Raw genomic sequence first — 13,132 nt, forward strand, 5'->3', positions numbered from 1 at the left:
GTATAAAATATTGAGATAACGAACAGTATTTAACAAAAGTCCATTCAAACATTACAAATCAGGAACAGTGAAAATGAGGAAATCTAAAGATCAAGTGCCATGGAGTATATTTACTATATGAGTAAAAATTCTCGAATGGCACGTTAAATAGCATACATGCAATCAATCAGTCTTTTACATAGTTGAAAAGATAAATGTACGCGTAGATAGTTACGTATTATTGCGATTTCTTTACTTGATTGATTGATTGGATGTTGTTTAATGTATTTTAATGAAATAATTTTTCACTCAGAGAGACGTCACCCTATACTGGTGAAGGGCTCCAAATTTATATGTGGAAGGAAACGAACCACCTCTCGACTAAAGACGAATTAGCTAACTTTACAATTTTTAATAAAATTAAAAGCAAATACCGATAACCCTGCATTTGACTGTGTTTCATCCGGAGCATGAAGAGTTATATAATAAAAAGAAAAAATGCATCAAATCAATTGGTTTAAGATATAAAAATCAAATAAGAGATTCAGACCTACCGTTGGATATCGTTAAACCTACTACTAATTCTGAAATACCGCCATGGAAATTAATTAAACCAGATATAAATACTTCTTTAACAGAATTCACTAAGTCAGAAAAAAAATTCCATCGTTTTCAAGTAGAAATTAGCTGAAATAAAATAATTTAAACATTCGACTATTGAAATTTATACAGATGGTTCAAAAAGACAAAAACAAAGTTGCAGCCGCTGCAGTGGTTAAAGATGATGTGTTTTCTACACGACTTCCTAATGAAGCAACAATTTTTACAGCTGAAGCAAAGGCAACACAACACAACTTGCATTTGAATATATTCAAACAACTAGTGAGAATTATTTTACAATTTTTTCAGACTCGCTCTCCTGCTTACAATCCATAAACAATATGAACTTTGACCACCCATACATTTTGGATATATTGATCAAGTACTATGACTTCATTAAAGAGGGTTAAGTTGTTGAATTTTGTTGGATCCCAAGTCATATTGGTATCTCCTGAAACACGAAGGCTGATAGTGCAGCAAAAAAAGCCCTTCAATATGAAATTGTACACTTTAAAATTCCTTACACTGATCTGAAATCTTTAGTAAAAACTTACAGAAATTCACTTTTGCAAATATTTTGGGATTTTTGTGATAAATAAACTTTATGCAACACAAAACAAAATCAATCAGTCATTTGATTTTGGCCTGAAACGCCAGGACGAAGTCATTATATCAAGACTACGTATTGGACATTCAAGATTTACTCATTCATATTTATTAAACGGGGAACATCAACCCGAATGCATATCTTGTGACTGTGCAATATCTATAAACCATATTCTTTTAGAATGTTCTGATTTCTCACCTGTTAGAAATAAACTTTTTAAAAATGTGCAAACAATGCATGATCTTTTTACAAATATAAGTCCAAGTACAATTTTACAATACTTGTAAGAAACTGATTTTTATAGTAAGATTTAGATATAAATGTATTTTAAATAGCAATTTTTATTATTATAAATTAAACTGTTTACATATTTTTAAAGTCAGAAACCCAAAATATCTTTCAATCCTGAACATAACTTTTCACCGCCGAAATATGGCCGACTCGGCGTTAAACAAAATCAATCAATCAAATTTATACCCTTACGCGGCACTCAGGGCCATTGAGCAGGGAGGGTTTTTTTTATCGTGCCAACGCCTACCGTGACACGGGGCCTCGGTTTTTATAGTCTCATCCGAAAGACCCGCAACTTTTACTAAAAAGTGCCGAGCGCTTGGTGAAGGAACAGTTGCTACCTATTTTTGATTTAGGTCAGTCGAACACACGACCTTCCGATCACGGAGCGAGTCTTTACTTGACTTTCAGAAAATGGTTCGATGGATTAACATACGTTGAATAAATGTGGACAACTCTTATTGCATGTTTTGTATATCTTCGTTACATGCGCTTCACTTAACGTGAATACATTGGAAAATATTTTATTGTGTGTTTATGTACAGAAGTGGACAAGATATCCAGCAGAACAAACGATACGAGTGAGATAATCAGCGTCCAGATTTAACCAAGGCAGTGATGGGATCTAAACTTGTGTTATATTCCCCTTCCATAACAAATTATATGATTCTTGCTTTGCTACTATCAGTGATATATACGAGGTGTGATGTCGTGGAGATGTTAAGGAATTTCGACATCATCAGCTAGTCAAATGTCGAGCTCCTTAAGCAGACAGTACATGCTACACTTGATTCAATACACAAGCCTTTGATTTGCTTTCCGATTTTGACTCTTTATTCAAAATGAGTAATCTCGTTAGATGGCGCCATAGGAAACCCTAACAATCCTAGTCTATTAGGTCAAAGGTTTATGTGGATCAGAAACCCTTAATTTGGCAAGATGTTATATTGAGACGCCACCACTGGTTGAGGGCTATACTCGGCAATCCACTCAGGACCATTGAGTAGTGAGGGATCTTTTTCGTGTCAATACCCATTGCGACACAGAACCTCGCATTATATTGTCTCGTCTGATGGACTGGTCTCCACGTCCCGCAGAGGGATTTGATTGATTGATTGTATGTTGTTTTACGTCCCATTCGAGAATTTTTCACTCATACAGAGACGTCACCATATACCGGTGAAGGGCTTCAAATTTTGACCTTTACTCGGCATCAGGGCCATTGAACAGTGAGGGATCTTTATCGTGCCACACTTACCGTGACACGGGGCCTCGGTTTTTAAGGTCTCATCCGAAGGACCCACAACTTTCACTTCGAAGTGCCGAACGCATGGCGAAGGAATAGTTGCTACCCATTTTTTATCGACTTAGGTCAGTCGCGGCCGAGATTCGAACTCATGACCTCCCGATCACGGAGCGAGCGCTCTACTAGAGGGGATTTGAACCCGCGACGCAAGAATCAACTTTTTACACAACGACTCTAGAGGAAACGCTCTAACCACTGCACCACGCGGGGGACATACTCTGCAAGGGAGATTGACAGACATTCTCTATACATAGAGGTCGCAATGTGTACCCACATCTTGTATCAACCTCTATGTATAGAATGCCACGTCAACCCCCTTTTTAAAATCTATTTTGAAGAATAACAGGGCTAATGAGACTCCTTGGCCAAGGACCTCTTTCTTTTATTTCATTGAATCATCTCGAGTGTGTTTGTGTCAAGATTTGTATCTACAATATTAGGGCAGATTGATATCGGAGATGTGATACGTGTGTGTGCTACAAATTAGTTTGAAATATTAGCATTCTGCTGTAACAATTTATTACCAGGTTCATGTGGGGGTCTTCAGACAAACTGGCGTGTTCTGTTATACGCTTTATTTTCAGCAAGAGTTGCAGATAACCATGTTATAAGTGTATTCTAAAAAAAAACATTTCGCTTTTAAATTATCCACAGCCAACATTTTAGTGCAAGGACCTAACACAATGTAATAATACTAATTTTAAATAAAATTTGGTTTCCATTACTTGTTGGGGAAAGACTGCAAATTTAGACATGTAATTGGCATATGGTCCATTTACAATGAGGGATCTTTTTCGTTACTGCTCATTCTTCGACAGGGGACCTCGGTTAACATGGAATCGTTCGAAAGGACCTGGTTTTTGTCACCCGCTTTCGCGAAAGCGAGGAGACATTAAATCTCATTCATTTGTCAGTTTCTCTGTCTGTCACAAAAACTTTAACCTTGGTTATAACTTTTAAAGAGAAAGATAGGGCTTCATATTTTACATGTATATTACTTGTAACAAGACTTTTCAAAATATACTTTGATTTTTGATCACGTCATGTTGATCTTGAAGTTTGACATACTTTTCAAAAATTTTAACATTCCTTTCATCTTGGTCATAAGTTTTGAACGAAAAGAGACAGGTCATTCATTTCACATGTGACAAGACCTTTTCAAATATATTCTGATTTTTGACCCCTTGATCTTGAAGTTTAACTTTTCTAATATGTTAACATTACTTTTATTTCGATCATAACTTTTGAATTAAAAGAGATAGGGATTTCACATATACATTTCTTGGACAAGACCTTTCCAAATACATGTACTTCAATTTATTTTTACTCCTTGACCCTGAAGTTTGACTTACTTTCAAGAATATTAACATTGTTTATAACTTGAATGACAGAAGATAGGACAGACAAATTTGACAAGTGCATTAATTGTGGTAAGAAATTTCTTAAAATACTCTGGTTTTTAACCTCGTGTCCTTGACCTTTAAGTGAAACATACAGTGTTTTTCATTTCTTTTAATGTTGGAATTAACTCTTGAATGGGAGAAATACGACTTTCATATTTAACATGTACATCACCTATGACAACACCATTCAGAACGGTATATCATTTGTGACTTTATGATTTTGATCTAGAAGTTTGAAGGACACACGAAAAAGACAGTTACAATTCGCCATCAATAATTGCATCCCACCTGTTGCAGACTTGTTTAAACCAATTTTTACAATTTATTCCTTATTTATACGAAAAAAAATCGTTTAAGTCTGCATAAACATGAAATTTTAGAATATTTGCACATTAAGCACACAAAATTATTTGCAACTGCCTTGTCCAAGGACGTAGCATCGTTTATGAAAGAGGGGGGAGCCAGAGAAAAAAATTTCAACTTTAATACCTGAAAAAAAAAAAATTGACAAGCCAAAAAAAAGGCAAATTGTCAGAACTCGAAAATCCTATTTCTCGGGGAAGGGGGGGGGGGTTAGGTTCCAACCTCTTTCAGTACCAAAATTTATTCATACACTACTACAAAAACCATTATTTTACTATTCTACAACAAAAAAGGGGGGGGGGGCAACCGGCCTTTCAATTAACATTTCAAATAGTAAAAAAAGTGTTTGTAAAAAAGGGGCACCCCCCCTCCCGTTGCTACGTACCTGTTGTAAAACATATAACATTAGGTATAATGCTTCCAATCCTCTTATCACCCACAAACACAAGTTGTTTATGATTCTCATACAATTAAGAGGGATTTTTTCCCAAATGATTAGCCATGTTCTGCCATCAATTCCTTGATAAACTAAATCACTCAGATGACTTATTTGCCCCCCCCCCCCCGTTGAGTGTCCTCCGTAGGTTGTAAACTTTCGAATTATTTCAGTTTCTCTAGAACGGCTAAGCCAATTCTATATCCAGATTATGATTTCTCTCTGGGTCAAAATTCGCCCATAAGGTGCCAATGGGTAGAGGGTATTCAGTGACCTTAAAGAGGTTTCTAGGTCAAAGATCAAGTACATTTTCTCTCCCATTGGTCCATTGCTCATACTACATCCTAAGAATCCCTTTGGTAAAGGGTGTGCAGTGACCTTGAGCCAAGCATAATTTCCATCGTCACTCGCGTGGCGCAGTGGTTAGAGCGTCTGCTCTAGAATTGCGGAGTAAGAAGCTGATCCTTGCGTCGCGGGTTCGATTCTAGTACGAGACGTGGAGACCGGTCCTTCGGATGAGACCGTGTAAACCGAGGTCCCGTGTCGCAATAGGTGTTGGCACGAAAAAGATCCCTCACTGCTCAAATACCCTAAGTGTCGAGTATAGGTCAAAATTTACAGCCCTCCACTGGCAAGTGGTGGCGTCTCCATATGAATGAAACATTCTCGAGAGGGACGTTAAAAAATAAACAAATGGTATGAAGAGACACACAATTTCGTATCACAATGTAATATTTCAAATATGAAATAGCAACTTTGCACATCATCTACGAAATTAAATCCCTCAATCCAATATTTTTTCCTCAAAACATTCACAGAAAAAAGTGTTAAATAAACTCTCTAAATAATTGAGAAATGTTTAAAGATGATATTAGATGCAAAGATAACTTAAGACCTGAGGGTATGTTACATGTATTATGTTACGTTGACACAAGGAAATTTTAGCAGGTTGAAGGTCTTAAGTAGTTTCCAGCTGGGAATGAATAATTCCAAAGGAAAATGTCCGAATAGAGACCCCTCCCTCTCCTAGCAGGCCAACTACTTGAAGAAATACTTCAAAGAATTCTGCCATATTGCTAAAAATGTACTGCAAATTCATGTTGGCATATAACTATACCCCCCTCCCGGGAAAACAAAGTTTTGGTGGGGTATATAGGAATCACCTTGTTCATCTGTCTGCCCGTGCAATCGTGTGCGGGCTATAACTGTAATAGAAGCTCACACTTGGTACAGAGATTACTTCTGAGCCGAGGGTGTGTCATGACCTTAACCTAAGGTCATTACAGCAAGTCCAAGGTCACTGGAAAGTATCACTAGAGGGTCATACTTGGTTCAGAGATTGCTTTTTCCCGAGAATGTGTTTTGACCTAAAATTAAGCCAAGGTCAGTTCAGCAAGTTCAAGGTTACTGGAAGAAAAAAAAATTGACTGGACTAATAATTTTTGTCCTGGCTATAACTTTGTAATGGGCAATCTTTAGAAGGATATACTTTGGTACAAAGATTGTCAACGACCTGAGGGTGTGTTATGACAATTGTCCCAATAACAAGGTCATTCCGGCAAGTTCAAGTTCACTGGTGTAAAATCGTATCTTTTTAAAAGTTTTGACAAACGTATCTAAAAATATCAGGTGTGTAAGTTCAAATAGGATATATTGATTCTACTAAATTGGGAAAAATGTTTTAAAGATAAACTCAAGGCCATAAATGTCTACAAACGGACACGGTAATTCCAATATACCCCCAAACTTTGTTAGCCGGGAGTGGGCTGGCCGGGATTAGTCTCGTCCACAGAAATCTGGGCTTCGTGTAAAATATGGAGGCTCCAAAATGGAGTATCAGAAAGTGCAAGGGGTGGCGCCTCTTGAATCAGATGATGCAAGAGGTGTGATATCTTGTTTCAATTTTAGCACCGGCTTATTAGATCTGTCATCTCAATTTCTAATTTTTGGTGAGAACTTGCTAGTGTGTCACATTTTCCAAACAATTAAAAGATAATTCCTTTGAAGTTGACTGAATAAATCCATTTATCCAGAACCTTGATTTTGTGTAGACCATTTGACAATATCTTATGAAATATGTTATAGTGAGAAACAGGAGACAGTGAAACAATTGATGACCTTCACATGTCAGCAAGGGGAACAGTTTTGATTTAAATTTTTAAGATAACGGAGAAACAGAAACAGCATCTTATCATTTGGTGCATCGTTGTCATTTTTCCCTCATAGAATGAGAAACGATAGAGAGACACCAATATCAGATTCAGCCATAAAAATGACCCTTAGATATCAAAAATGGGGGCTTACATCTTGTGCTTTTGATTAATTCTTGTTAGATAACAGATACTGAGTGCTTCAGAAACATTTAAACTAAGGTTTAGATTTCTGTCCTGCTATCCCATGTTAGCAAATGAAGTTTTGACAGATTAATTACAATTAGGTTTTAGAATCTTAAACTGAGTGACAGATAAAATAGGCAAATGTGTTAAAATTGACATAAGAGGCTCCACCCCTTGCAATATGTGACACTCCATTTTGGAGCCCTCATCCTCCGCCTTTTACACCAAGCCAGAAATCTGAACATATTTCTTTTAAAATGTTCACCTTTCTTTATTTCTAAAACTAATTCCTACAATGTAAACCCTTATTATCTTTCTCTCGCTCTATTACATTTTTGTCACATTACAGTAAATACTTAATGTCTTTACAGACACATGGTCGATTTGTCCTGTATCTGATCATATACTAGTATTTGTATTTCCTTCCTGTCATTTTCCCACGGACTGATTCAAGCAAAATATAGAAATCCTGTCGCTTATCGCTATGTTACTCTTCACCAGTCTAAAAAATTAATCCGATAGCCATTTAGGAATTCTCTGTACAAGGTTTTAATTTCTAGCGATATATATCAAAAGATCCAGTAGATCTTACTTTGAGCGGAATCTACGAATTTGTCCATGATAAAGCTGCAATATGAGACAGTCATTAGCGAAATCACATTCATTCAAGTAGGCCAAAGATATTGTCTGGTCGTTGAGCTCTTGTCGAAGGCCTTTCATAAAGCAATGTAAAAAACAAATACATGTTCATTTCCAGCTCTTAGCTTAATAAGAAAGCAAGACATTTAAGACTGATGACGAGATTTATCATCAAATGTCATTCAACAGAAATACATTGTATAAAATGATGGAATGTTATATCGTTAATTCAAATAATTCTCTACTGTGATAAAACAGTTAGGTGTTTGTGCATTAAAATTGAACACATATTTACATGTAATTAACTGAATGCTGATTTCCACGTAAGTTTTTGTATGTGATTATGTACAGTATACATACAAGTCTTTCCAATTTAGTTATTGCAACCTATCTATTAATCATTATGCACATGTAAAATCAAATTTAGAATTGCCAGAATGTCTTATAATGAACTTTCTTTAAAACATCTTTTTTTGAATTTCATTCTAATACTTTGCTCATTAAGAAATATTTTTTACATGTGCATTTCCGTGCATACAGTTAAATTCTAATGATACAATAAAATAAAGGAAGGATGGTGATGGGAATTTCACTTAAGTAAGTATTCCATTGATGTCTCAAAACACCAAACTTATTTTCCAAAAATAAACATTTTCTTTTTATTTCTGATACCACTGTCATACAATACATTAGCGGAAATGAAACGAGGGTCCAATTTTATTAGAAATCTAGTCGATATGTAACTGAGCGTTAAGATAATTCTGTTTCTTATCAAATTGCGTGTCGAAAGGACACGTCCTTTTAATGCTCTATTACGCTCTCGACATTAAGTTTATCGAGAAAAGCTGTTCATTATCTCTCAATCAGAATATGTATTTTGGTCTTCTCAAATGTGTTTAATCGCGTGCCGACAATACAATAATGACAGTCCTATACAACTCATCAACAATTCCAACAAATAAACGTGTGATGATGTGCCGATAATCATTACACTTCAAAAAGAAAAGTCTTGATACAGCTAAAACATCGAAATGACGTATTTCTAATTAATTTATATTTATGTAAGCAAATGAAATTAAAATACGTCGAAGGGACGGCATTATTCTATTACCAACTATTTGTGTTTTAATAGATTGATATCACTTTAAAAGAAAAAGGGGAAGAAGGAAACGATTCCTTCGCAATGATTAAAAACAATTCTTTTAGCAGATGATGAAAAAAATTCTGAAATGGGATGAAAATAATTATTTCAATTGTGGCCAAATTCAAGGCTTACAATAACATTGTTCAAAAGTTTGTTCCGCATAATTTTTCGGCCTTGTAAATGATATTGCCTTGTACGAATAACATGCTTAATAAACAAAATATGGTAAAATATATCTTCCTCCAATACGTTCTGATATGTCATTCTTTCTCTTCATCAACGTTATGTAAATAAAACAATTCAATGGTCGAAGGCTCCTTGTGAATATTCGGCTATTTGAAATTTTCCTGCTCGCTTGCTGTATTTGGGGTCAAAGTGTATAAACCCATTCGGTTTAATCGGTCTTTAAACCACCCAATCCATCTCCGAGCCTCTTTCCGGAATGCAGTTGTAAACATACCTGTAAAACAAACCATCTTCGAGTTCAATTATATCAACTCACTCAATTTTACAAAGATATTGACAAGTTGTTTTCAGTCATTGCTTGGAACCAGAAGTCTCGTACATGTATGAGACTGTAACTTGTCTGCTTTGAACTCAACGTTTATATTTTTCTCTGAAGATTGGCAAAGTTTTTTCCCTAAAATCATATAATAAGGAGCAACATTTTCACAGATTTTTTTTGTACTTAGAAATATTTGTGTTTTATTACAATTTATAGCTCACAGCAAATCAAAACAGAAGTAGGTAAACAGAATATTGTTGTGTATATCACTACTAAGTTTTACACAGAAATTCTAATAAAAATGCACACATTTTGAAATGATTTCTATTTCAAGTGACAATACAGTCAAAAGTATGACTGAAATACCAGGCACTCCATTAATCAATCAGAATATCGTCCACCGATATAAGGTGATGTTGATTGATTTTGTACTCGGCTTTTTAGTGGTTATATTGAATTTTTTTAGCAAAATTTAAAAAGAGAGGTCGATAATCATCATGTAGTTTGGTTATTCGAAAGAAAATGGGAAAAAAATTGCAAAGAGAGAAGCATTTTGAACGAATTTCACAAATTCAATTTGAGTTTACATTTATGGCTCCATTAACCAAAATTAAATTTGCTATAGAAAAATATGTTCGTGATGCCATCTACTTTCTGTACAAAGTTTTATTGATATCAGGCCAAATATGAAAAAGATTGTAAAAGAAATTGTGTCCATGTCGCTGAAATCCAAGCTCTGTATTCAGAATTATGCATATTTGGTGTAAACAACTTGTGTACCAAGTATTTCTAATAAGAAAGTAGTACTTTGAATGATTGTTTCATACAGACATCGAAACAAAGGACTCTATCGACCAGTAATAAGATCGTGTTCTGCTATATAACAGATAAAGCCAAGCAGTCGATTTGATTTATTTAATGACCTCTGATAGATAAGATTGGATATTAAGATAATTATTATGTAAAGTCAGGCTTTACAAATAGAAACATTAGCTCTGAAAAGTTATTTTCTCACTACATCATACATCTTACGTTACATGAAAAATAAAGCCATACTAACTGCTAATGTTTGATTTAAATTGGAAAAGCAGCAAGAAGCAACACTTCTAAGAGATTCTGTTTGAGATTCCCAAAGACTTGCATATTTATTAATTTTACGTTCTTGATTAAAAACAGTTTTTGCATATCTACAGAATTGTTTTCTTAATTTAGATAAAGCCATCTGAGTGAGGTGGACATTGCTATAAATCTTATTTGATACTTGCCACTATCAATATTTAATGATAAGTTAAATATCATTTATAGTAATAGGAATTTGTTCAGTTAATCTTTAACATGTTATTAAAGTGCCCGTTTCTATTTCATTTCTTGCCTTCAAAGTCTAGTTAATGGAGGTAGGCTTCTACCTCATAAACTTTAAATTTCAAAGAAGGTTTCACAAATCATGCATATTGAATGAAATTTTAGCCTGTAGGTTTTAGACACATGCAGTTTGACACTGACTTTTAAAGCAATTTTGATGGAAAACCGCTTAAAAAGACATCATAACCTATGGTAAAACTGATTCTGACGAAGTATATATCGATCCCAGAGAACAACTGAACTATAATGATTGTTTTCTTTTTACTTAGTCTTTGATTTTATTCTTTCCTAGTTACTTTGTCCGATTTGCGTTTTATTGTCTTGTAATTACTGAAAGTCATTTACTTGCCATACTTTTAGTTTAATCATGTCACAGTTTCGTGCACTGTCAAAGAAAATGAATATCTTTTCTACTTACCATAAACAATGGGATCAAGACACGCACTGGACACGGCAAAGATGAAAAGGCCTCTTTGAACTTTGGTATCAATATTTTTAGCTGATTCTCTGTAAGAAGCAACCAAAAAAAAAAATCAAATCAGAACGAAAAAATAGAAAGCTTTTTTTTCTACATTTACAATGTCAGTCTTCATTTTCTTCAATTACTAGATGAATATTTGTTGGCATGGATGAGCAAGAGAGGAGGGAAGAGAAAAATTCAACAATCAATAAAATCCTTTAAAGAAAAAAAAAAAGAAGACATGAATCGGAAACATTTTGTGATATCACTGCCTATATATTCAAACTAACAAAATCATATCGCAGAGAATAAAATAAACACTTCCATGTAATTATGAACATAATGCCACAAAAAACAGGCATATTTATCAACAATTCACAAGTTCTTTTAAATATTTCTTAAGTAACATATCTTGTTTGCAAGTTTTATTACTTTGGTGCATCATTCTGGAACACACATACAATAAAAAAGAATATGGCATATTGGTTGGCAAGTGAATTTACTATCGTTCTTTTCACGAAGAATTTGTATCTATACTTCTCATGCATCATTTTGCATATTGCCAGATCAACATCTTTCTAAGAAACAGAACCGAAAAAAACAATATTCATCAATTAAATCTGTCTGATGTAGGTTGTATAACTCTGAAACGAAATCCTACCAGACAAGTGCATTCTGACTTGAAAACTACTCCCTATTATACTTTGTACATCCATAGCTGTCAATATATATCTCACTATTCTAATTATGCAAACAGTTACAGTGATGTCTGTAATTTCGAACATTTCTGACTTTAAATTGAAAATATTGTTGAGTATAAAATGATGCTATTGCTCTCGAGTCTAAAGTTGGAATGGTTTATTGTTTTAGGTCGTTAATGAATATTCGTATGCATATCGAAAGTATCCTTTGCTGAGATATATATTAAAAGAATAGTAGTCGTCTTGCACCAGGTGTTTAATTTTTTTCTTTATTTCAAACGTTATATACAATTATACATATTGTTTCATTCCTATTTTAAAATAACTGTGGTTGACCACTATATATTTTTAAACAACATTTTTTATACTCACTTGTCGATCCAAAACCAGGACACCATGAGAAAATATGGAGTCCAACACAGGACGAAAACCGTCACTGAAAATAAAAATGACTCGTGAGAATAATAAAATTGAGTAACCATTGCATTTTATGCAAAATTTGCTCATTAGTCAAATGTGCATTGAATCTTATAAGGTCTTAAAATTTTAGTGTGTTTCTCCAAGCTATTGAGAGATCGAGATATGTATTGAAGTTAATCAATGCCGTTATAATGAAATTCATCCGTTATCAGCATATTGCATACTTAATACATTGAACTGATTTTCGAAATCATTTTTAACATACAGATCCTTTAACATAGCTTATTCTAAGATTGACTTCTAATTTCCTCTAAGAATCCAATACAAAACTTCAGGTATATAAGACTTCAGAAATATGTCAGCTGTTGCCGTACGTGGGTATTTTACAGTAATAAAACAAAATTAAAAAACTATACGTTATCAGCGGGTCATAAATCTATAAGCCTGTTAAATATATACCAAAAAATTGTAGAATTAACACACTTAATATTCCTTTTATGTTTCTTTGCAATCCGTACCATCTCCCTAAAATTACGTGATATTTATGAGAGGAAAACATTATCGATACGATTTTTAATGA

At 34.2% G+C, this 13,132-nt stretch overlaps 1 protein-coding gene across 1 annotated transcript in view; it reads right to left on the reverse strand.

Moving 5' to 3' along the window:
- Positions 1-8,105: 8,105 nt before the first annotated feature.
- LOC133183649 (adipokinetic hormone/corazonin-related peptide receptor variant I-like) overlaps positions 8,106-13,132 on the reverse strand; it is a 34,453-nt gene continuing 29,426 nt past the window's right edge. Inside the window, exons 4-6 of the mRNA XM_061318583.1 lie at positions 12,505-12,568; positions 11,390-11,478; positions 8,106-9,564 (exon numbers count right to left, since the gene is read on the reverse strand). Coding sequence (XP_061174567.1) covers positions 9,437-9,564; positions 11,390-11,478; positions 12,505-12,568 — 281 coding nt within the window. The 3' untranslated portion in view covers positions 8,106-9,436. The remainder of the gene's footprint in view (positions 9,565-11,389; positions 11,479-12,504; positions 12,569-13,132) is intronic.

Source organism: Saccostrea echinata, unplaced genomic scaffold, assembly GCF_033153115.1.
Source record: "Saccostrea echinata isolate AGI-Se365-2 ecotype Australia unplaced genomic scaffold, CSIRO_AGI_Sech_v1 ptg000009l, whole genome shotgun sequence".
Taxonomy (NCBI): Eukaryota; Metazoa; Mollusca; class Bivalvia; order Ostreida; family Ostreidae; genus Saccostrea; species Saccostrea echinata.